The sequence below is a fragment of the Cyprinus carpio genome, chromosome A11 (genome assembly GCF_018340385.1).
Source record: "Cyprinus carpio isolate SPL01 chromosome A11, ASM1834038v1, whole genome shotgun sequence".
Lineage (NCBI taxonomy): Eukaryota > Metazoa > Chordata > Actinopteri > Cypriniformes > Cyprinidae > Cyprinus > Cyprinus carpio.
The window spans coordinates 19234593-19244546 of NC_056582.1; the positions used below are offsets into that span (position 1 = coordinate 19234593).

General features: G+C 35.9%; 1 protein-coding gene across 1 annotated transcript in view; it reads left to right on the forward strand.

Moving 5' to 3' along the window:
* LOC109065949 (caM kinase-like vesicle-associated protein) overlaps nt 1-7872 on the forward strand; it is a 41605-nt gene extending 33733 nt beyond the window's left edge. Inside the window, exons 5-11 of the mRNA XM_019082927.2 lie at nt 340-478; nt 1428-1548; nt 1743-1818; nt 2204-2340; nt 2450-2528; nt 4153-4240; nt 4333-7872. Coding sequence (XP_018938472.1) covers nt 340-478; nt 1428-1548; nt 1743-1818; nt 2204-2340; nt 2450-2528; nt 4153-4240; nt 4333-4689 — 997 coding nt within the window. The 3' untranslated portion in view covers nt 4690-7872. The remainder of the gene's footprint in view (nt 1-339; nt 479-1427; nt 1549-1742; nt 1819-2203; nt 2341-2449; nt 2529-4152; nt 4241-4332) is intronic.
* Nucleotides 7873-9954: the final 2082 nt, after the last annotated feature.

Below are 9954 nucleotides of genomic sequence, written 5' to 3' on the forward strand. Positions count from 1 at the left end.
AAATAAACCCTGCACTCAGACTGTCCTAGCACGATTATACCGCCTCGTCCTTGTCACATTCCTTCCTGTCTGTTTGGATTTGCATTCATTAATTTAATGCCTCGTCCCTGCTGTACGCTGTATGTGTGGCATGGACTGGATGGTTTGCGTCTGCTACACCTGCATGATCAAGTATAGCTTTTAAAGGGGCCAACGTTTAAACTCCTGGGGTCGACAAAGGTGCCAGCGGATCACTTGCAGTTTTTTTTTCCTGACAAGAGTGAAAAGAACTTAAAGCAGGGAGTGAATAATTCATAATTGCACAGAAAAAACAGCTCAGCATGTTGTGTTTTCTTGCAGAGCCACAGGTCGGGAGGTATTCGACTGGATTCTGGATCAAGGCTATTATTCTGAGAAGGACACCAGCAATGTTATCAGACAGGTGATGGAGGCAGTTGCTTACCTGCACAGCTTGAAGATCGTTCACAGGAACCTAAAGGTACATCACACAGTGCCCTCTGGTGGTCATCTAGTTCATAATTAAATAACTCTGTTACCTAGAGACTTCCACTAAAACACACAATTCTGTTTTGGTTTTCAAATCCAATTTTTAGGACTGCACTTTAATTTTTTTATGTGATGATATCAGATCTGTTTGTTTATTGTTGTCAATATCCAATATCTATTGTTGTCAATGTTAATTATTGTCATAATATTGTTGTAATGATGTAAAAAAACAGACACATCACTAATCTAAAAAATTCTAATTCAAATTCCAGATTTGTTCATTTTTGTTGCTATTCACTAAAAAATAAATATATATCTATATCAGTTTATATCTATCTATCGCTTGCTCTCTCTTTATATATTTCTTATAAAATTCTTCAGTAAATTTTCTTGTTTAGCATCAAACATCCACAAAAGTTATTAGCTTCTCAAGTAAGATAGTTTAGTTAATTTTATTTATTTATATATTTATTTTTGCCTGTTGGCAAATCATTTAAGCATAAATCTACCTAACTTTAATGTGGTTAATGTCTAAAATATGGAAAGGCAATTTGCCTATAGGAAAATGAAAATATGACATCTTTTTACTGGAAAACAAGGAAAAAATACTTGAAAATATTATGGAAAATTATTTATGCAGATTACATACTAAACAGATTTAATTTAGATAATAAAATAATTCGAATTTTTTTTACAAAGCCCTGGTGACTAGTAGCTGTTACCATAATCAAAGACACATGCTTACTGACTTTGCAAACAATGACATGTAGTTGTGCTATATCTATGTTTAATACATTTACTAATAATAAAGTATATTATTCCTGTTCAGTAAATAGCGTTCCTAATTTTTGGTCTAGAATGTTACTTGTTTTACATCAGTTGTGCACACAAACAAAGTCTGTTTTGAAGCATCATGTCATTGTCATTCTCATTCCCTCTAGCTTGAGAATCTGGTGTATTACAACCGACTGAAACATTCGAAAATAGTCATCAGTGATTTCCATCTGGCAAAACTGGAGAATGGACTCATCAAAGAGCCCTGTGGAACCCCAGAGTATCTGGGTAAGAAGCTCTTCAAAACGAAACACTCATGGGGCAGATGCAACAGATGGAACAACAACAACAAGATTAAAGCGAGAGCAAACTGAATTTTCTGTTTACATGGGCATGCATTTGTCCAAATTAAAATAGCAGACTGTGGTAATCAGAGTATGTTTCCATAAATGATTTGTCCTTGTCCATTTTTTTTCAACCAGCCCCAGAGGTTGTTGGGAGACAGAGATATGGCCGACCTGTGGACTGCTGGGCCCTTGGTGTGATCATGTACATATTGTGAGTGTATTCTTCTATAAACCAAAACCAGGATCTCATAGTAGCTTTATTTACAGACACCATTTAACTAGTCTTCCACAGCCAGACGTTTCATTATCATTGTGGTCCACATTGTACCTTATTCTGGCCAAAAACCACCCACTCTGACTAGAATGAGCTGTCTGAGGAGTAAATGTGAAAGTTATGATACCATTTTAATAGATCAAAATCATTTAATTCACACAGTGTTTCTGCAGTTTCCACAAAATCTGTACAATGATAAAAAATGCCAATATTATGCTAATTTTATGTGCAAAATGCATGTCAGTGAGCTGTGTGGGCATGACAGTACCATTACCCAGACCCTTCTCACAGTTTGTAATGACTTCCCACATCTCATGCACAGGCTCTCTGGAAATCCTCCATTCTATGATGAAACAGATGATGATGACTATGAAAACCATGACAAGAACCTCTTCCGAAAGATTCTTGCTGGAGACTATGAGTTTGACTCACCATATTGGGATGAAATTTCAGACTCCGGTACTTTAACTAAAGAATACTGATAAAACACAAGCACACATTTTAAAGACATGACATGACAGTTCAGTTGTATTTACTAAGTTACATGTCCCATTTTGTCTATCAACAGCTAAAAACTTAGTGTCTCGTCTTATGGAGGTGGACCAGGATCAGAGGTTGACTGCACAAGAAGCCATCAACCATGAATGGTACTTATAGTATCAATATACCTGAAAATTACTTAATATATTGGCATTCATAACTATTGCTAGAAAGTTTGGGGTATGAAATACACTATAGTTCAAAAGTTTGGGGTCAGTAAAATTTTGGATTATTGATAATATTATATGACTTTCTTCTATCAGACAAATACAAAGTTATATTAAAAAATGTCCTGATTCTTCCAAGCTTAATAAGGGCAGTGAATGGGGGTTTCCATCCATCATAAAAGTGCTTCACACGGCTCCAGGGGGTTAGGCCTCCTGAAGAGAATCGATGCATTTGTGTAAGAAAAATATCGGTAGCACTTTATTTTACAGTCCTTTTCCTCATGCATATTTAACAACTTTACTTATATCTCACGAGAACCAAGTTTTTTTTAAACAAAGGAAAACCCCTCTCTGCTTGGCAAACAAATTAAAAACCCTAACTTCTTACCCCCTCTCTGCTTGGCTTATATCGAAATTCTCTGACACATTTCTTTACAAATCCTAATTTTGTACTGGAAAACCCCTCTCTAATTTGGTTACGTTAAACCTACATCCCACGTCATCCCCTGGAACTTTGTACTTCAAATTGGTGACCGGTGTTTTGTTTTCATCACTTATCATCAGAGCTTACGTTAAACCTACATCCCACGTCATCCCCTGGAACGCCACTCTTTTGTGAACATGCATATGACAGAAAGATAGAGATTACGGTTTAGCCGTGTGAAGTACTTTAAATTATAGATTTATGCACTTTATTTTGATTCTAAATCTTGGCCTCCATTCACTGCCATTATAAAGCTTGGAAGACCCAGGACATATTTTTTACTATAACTCTGATTGTATTTGTCTGAATGAAGAAAGTCATATACACCTAGATTGGCTTGAGGGTGAGTAAATCACATGATCCTTCAGAAATCTTCATGTAACTATCCCTTTACGTGTCACAAATCCTTCACAAATCAGAAATATGCTGATTTGCTGCTTAAGAAACATGTCATGCTTTATATTTTTTTAAATTGAACAAAAGTATTAGTTTCTTAAAGAAAATAATATAACAAACCCTCAAACAAAAAAAAAACTACCATCTAAAACAAAATAACATAATTGAACCTTCCAGGGAATATACCTTCAAACGGAATTGTATCTAAAAACAATATTTCCCAGGACCATAAAACCAGTCATAAGGACCAATTTCTCACCAGAGAAAGATTTATACATCATCTTAAAGCTGAATAAATAAGCTTTCCTTTGATGTATGGTTTGTTAGGATAGGACAATATTTGGTCAAGACAACTATTTGAATATCTAGAATCTGATGGTGCAAAAAAAAAAAATCAAAATACTGAGAAAATCACCTTTAAAGTTGTCCAAATGAAGTTCTTAGCAATACATATTACTAATCAAAAAATATGTTTTGATATATTTATGGTAGTAAATTTACAAAAAATCTTCATGGAACATGATCTTTACTTAATATTCTAATGATTTTTGGCATAAAAGAAAAATCTATAATTTTGACCCATACAATGTTTGTTTTTTGTTTTTTTTGGCTATTGCCCCAGCAACTTGAGACTGGTTTTGTGGTCCAGGGTCACATGTAATAAGCTTTCTTGTACTGTTAAAGGATATCTGGAAATGCTGCTTCAGACAAGAACATCAAGGAAAATGTGTGTGCACAAATCGAGAAGAACTTTGCTAAAGCTAAGTGGAAGGTAATTTCTGGATGAAGTTTACTCTTAAAAATGCTTTTGTGTTAGTAAGCTGAGTTTTTCCAAATTAAATTTGAATTATTACCTCCCTGTAGAAAGCCGTACGGGTCACAACCATGATGAAGCGTCTCAGGGCACCAGAGCATCAGACAGCAGCAGCAGCAGCAGCCGTACCAGGTGCACCTAACCCTGCAGCAGGGGCTCAGGAAAACCCTCAAGCTCTATCTGAGGCCTCCACAGCGCCATCGAGTACTGCTGAAAGCAACTCGACGAGCACAGAAGCCCCTGCTGTGGAAGCTTCCAATGCTGAAGCAATGGCTGCCACCGTCCAGCCGCCAGCTGAGCCTGTTCTCCATGCCCCAGCTCCCGAACAGCCTGATCCAACATCACGATGCAACGGAGAGGCTTTAGCCCCCCTGCCATCGGACACAGGGGAGGAACAGAGTGGTTAATCTCGCTACCTCTCTCCCACTTGCGTTTAGATCCCACACACTTGTATATAAGCAGTAAGCATGCTAATACTGATCCCACAGCTCATAGCATTAATCTCAACATGCTCTATCATGAGCCGACTTCTAAAACATTTCCCAGCAACCATCTGTTTTCTATTGAATCACAAGCTGTGTGACATGTATCGAAGGCTCTGGCTACTTTAACTTTGCATAAAAGAAGAAAAAAGTTGTTTTCTGCTTACATTAAGCCGAGATTGAAAATTTCAGCACTGATCTGCATAAATGTTTTAGGATAGATTATCAAAGCAGGCCTCATTTTATAAAGTTACTTTTTAATTTTTTTTGCATTGAGGTTAGTTAACGTCTGTCTTGAGGCAGGTAGTCAGAGGAGCACAGATACACAGCTTCATGTGCAATGTAAAGTTTCTGTAAATAGCTTCCTAACCTCTGTAGATTAGACGTAGCCAAGAACAGCATGCTTTTTCAAATCTGCTGTTTATGACACTCATGTCCAGGCAACTGACACATTCAGCTTCAGCTTTATGTGGACATTTCATGTCTTGATCAAACACACACTCATGAAATGTTGCCATCAGTTTATATGAAAAATACTTCAGCAGCAACTAAGGCGGCTAAATTCATTTTATGGCATTTTAATGGTTGAGACATGTGGCCCAATAAATGGAGCAGAGTAGGTAAACTTAAGAAATACTTCAAATCTGCTTGGTAGCTAGCCACATGAACAGTGGAAAAACTGATTTGTTCTTATAATGTATTATATACTCATTTCCATACATTGTACATGTTTTGAGTAATATACCTGTCCATTTTAAAAGTATTCAGCCATGCACAGTGAAATTTGTTTTCAATAGGATTTCATCTGAAGCATAGATGTACATAAGTTACAGTGGTCATACTTTGAGACTCTTTCGTTGGGTTGAATATTTACTCAATCATTATATTTTTTTTTCATTGTATCTCCCTCTATTAATATATAATGCATTTGAATATATTCTGAGATATTTATTAGACTTAAACATAAAATTATAAAAATATAAATTATAGATTTTTTTTAAATTAATCCAGATCTTTTTAAATTGCAAATATGTAACAGGTATCAGATATTTACTCATTCCTGTTAAGACACTTTTATTTATATAACTTATAGAAAACAGATTATTTCAAATTATTATATTACTTATCGATTTGAACCCCTATAAAAATGCTCAAAATTCTCTTTTAAGAAAGGCACATAAATTCAGATTACAATAACCAAGTTCTCATTTAGTAACCCATAAGTACTGCAGGAAATAATTCATATTTTTGCACTTTCATCATTGTAAAGTCAATGGCTTCTTAAATGGATCTTGGATAAATGCCTGAAATAAGATTTTAAGACATCATCAGGCCGAACGGGAAAATTACTAGTGTGCTTTTACAACCTTGTTGTCTTTATACTCACATTCTTGCAAACTATTCTAACTCAAACTTTTCCAACTCATAGATTTTAAAGATTGAGACTTTTAGATTGAAATGTAAAAAAAGAGAGATAAAGTTATCAGAAGCGTGATGGTGACATTGAAGTTGTGTGACCCTGATGTAGTTTGTTTATAGCCTAACTTTATACTTCAGGTGATTGTATTTAGGTTTCAAAATTAATAAAACATTTGTTTGTTTGTGATTATCTTGATTAAAATGTGTAAGAATCATAAATTCATTAGTCACAGAGCTTATTTTTTGCAATAACCAAAATTCTATAGGCTGTTTGTCAAGGGAACCAGGGTGATGATAACTTGGGCTACAAAAATACTTTATCCCTGCAGCACTCTATATTAGGTAGATTCTGACTAAAGCAAACAATCTTATAAACTAATGATCCTAATTGAGTCTAGCACTATTAACCAAACCCTAGCTCTAATGATTTAACATTTTAACAGATAGCTTTTTTGCCTTTGACTTTTTTTTATAGAAATGTCTTCTGTAAGCAACATACACCCCATCTTTAACAGTTTCATACAGATCTTTCTCATTAAACATTCACAGTTCACTAGTGATTACTGTGTTTACTGTCTGTCACTCATGATGGCCGTACATTAATTTCTTAGTTGATGCGTTCTACAGTAAATGTAAAATCATTTTGTGCCGTCATGATTTTAACATGAACAGGTTGATGTATACAGTATAAAAACATATTTCTATTTTAGCACAGACAAATGGCAGGTGATGTAGGATTAAAAGAGCTTGACGAAAGCAAAAAGAAACGGTCGACCTCTTAATATGAGCAATAGTCTACAACTGCGATACTGTGATGCTACTCTCAATGTCAGTGTCTGTGTGAACACTCAATTTCTGATTGGCGTGTCCTCCGTTGAAGTTGACAATAGTAATGTCATACAAGAAGGGTGAGAAGCTTCGGACTTAAACAGGTCAGGTGAAGCCAGTGCACCTATTGTACCATTATTTCCAGCCTATCATACAGGTGAACAAAAACAGTGATGAAAGTTTCCCCTCCAGTGGCCAATGATTTGTAATTGTGCAGTGGCGACATGGTGTAATTTTCTAAACATCACAGGAGTCAGTGGAGGATTGACTGACGAAGGCCTTGATATGCAATTATGCTGTCAGTGGTCTATTGATTTGAAGATGATGCACAGCATGGGTTGTGTGTGTGCTGTCACAGGTTTCTACTGAAGTGAGCTATGATATACTTTAGATCTTACATGTATCATTGTCATTTTGTATCTTTCACTTCTCTTTGCTTTTACAAAATATTTCCTTTCTAAAATCTATCCCATACCTTTATTTACTCTGAGACTTTAAGATGTTTTTTATTTATTTATTGTCTTTGATTTCGTATCAAAATTCTTAAAGCTCATACTGGTAGAACCTAAAATAAAGAGGGATAAGTTTCATGTAGGTCTGAAAAAAACAACTTTTATAGCATTCATGTATACTGAAACCGCAACTAGATACTGTGTAATACAAATTAAAAGCAATTTTTGAAATAGTGCTTCACTATTGCCTTTGGTGTTCGATGTCTGTTGATTTCCTCATTCTCTCTGTTTTTCTCAGTGTGTTTGACTGTCAACCTGTGAATACACTGAGGACTGGCCTCTCTCCACTTTAACCTCTGTATTCTTCAACTGACTTTAAAGCTTTCAAAATAAACATCCTGAATGATCATCTATTAGTCATACTTCTTTATTATATGCTGCATGGAGCCAAGTACAAGAATGTGAGACTTTTGAGATTTAAATATTTTGTCAAAAATCTGAAAGTACGCCACCCACCATGTTATTTTAAAATGCAGTTACATTAACAGCCTTGAAATAGTATCTGCATGCAGACGGCTCATCTGCACAGGACTCTGAGTGATTATTTGGCATGGAGGGGCCTTATGTAAATCTCAACCTTACTGAAAGTTATGACTTCGTTGACACTTTTTTCAACGTCATTGTCTATTAATATTTGCCATGTCTGTACTTGCCGTGTACTATAACAGTCAGCTAGTTTAGTGCATGTTGATATGTTAGAAAAGGGCTTACTCACCTCTGAATTCACGTATACAAACATCTCATGATGGGTAGAGACAAAGAGCTATCCCAAGACCTTTGCAACAAGATTGTTGTGCTACATAACAATGGAACTGGTTACCAACAGATTTCACAACTCCTACATTTTCTTGAAAGCACCATGGGGGCCATTACATTCAAGTGGAAGGAACATCAATTCACCATCAATTGGCCTTGCATAGGAGCTTCTTGCAAGATTTCTGGTCAGGGAGTCAGAAGGTTAGTCAGAAGAGTAACCAAAGAGCCAATGACCACTCAGAAAATGCTCCAGAAAGACTAGCAGGTACAGCTGTCACAGAGAAAAGCAGTATCGGCCCAGAACCGGCCCACATCTGGCCCGCATGGATTTCACGCGGGCCAGATGTGGACCGGATCTGGGCCAAAACTATGTTGCTGTCTGAATGCACTCCATTGCTACAGCCTTCATGCATGCTCACTCTAGGAGGATCTATCATTGAAGAAAAGGCATGCTGAAACTCGTTTGAAGTTTGCTACACAACATGAATTACTGGAAGAATGTAATCTGGTCAGACGAGACAAAAATTGTAACTTTTTAACAATAATACCAAAAGCTATGCTTGGCGGATAAATGGCTCTTCATATGACCCTAAAAATACCATGCCAACAGTGAAGGTTGGAGGTGGAAGTATCATGGTATGGAACATTTTTGCTTTTCATGGTATTGGCAAAATCCATATTATTGAAGGGAAGATGAATGGATCCATGCACCCAGAAATTCTTAAGATGAATCGTTGCCATCCACCAGGATGATAAGGATGAGACACATAGATGGACCTTCCAGTGGGACAATCATTCAAAACATACTTCAAAGAAGACTCTGAACTGGTTCAAGAGGAAGAAAATAAAGTTGTTGGAATGGCCCAGGAAATCACCAGAATTAAACCTAGAGCATTTGAGGAAGAAATTGAAAGATTCACAAGAGGGCCCCCCAGAACATTTAAGATTTTAAGTTTGTTCATACAGGAAGCGTCTGGAAGCTGTCATTCCAATTTCAGTTAGCGTGTTCAATACTTTTTTCTGTCATTTCACTGTAGTACAAATAACTTTTTTATGGATTGTAATATTTCTTTATCGGTGTCAGTTTCTTGAGTTAATGCCAATGTCTGGTCAAAATTTCATGCCAAGTGCTGCATTGTAACTTTAAAAAAATGTTGACGTGTTGAACACTTATTTTCCTCTCTGTATATATTATATATATATATATATATATATATATATATACACACACACATACATACATATATATACACATATATACACAATAGGTTTTTACATTTTTAATCAATCAAAAAATAATGAGTTTTGGACAAAGTATTCCCTTTGCTTTTATTCTAAAACCAAGGGAAACATAAAAACATTTATTTAAATAATTGAACCTTATAATTGCAGTGGCCTCCTCCTATGCAGTGCACCAGAAAGCAAGCATCCTAGAGGCTTAGTAAAGCTTGCCCTCTGCTGGTTCACATTATTTAGTACACATTTGATCCGTGAAGAAAGAAAACAATGTTAGAAATTCAACCAGACAATAAGTGCACAAGCTTCTCTCTTCTGTTAATAACATTTTAGTTTTGGCCCAATGCATCACTAAACCTCAAATGACATTATATGAAAGTCTGAGGATGAATCCACATTTATCATCAGCATCTAAACCACTTTAAAGGATGTATATAAT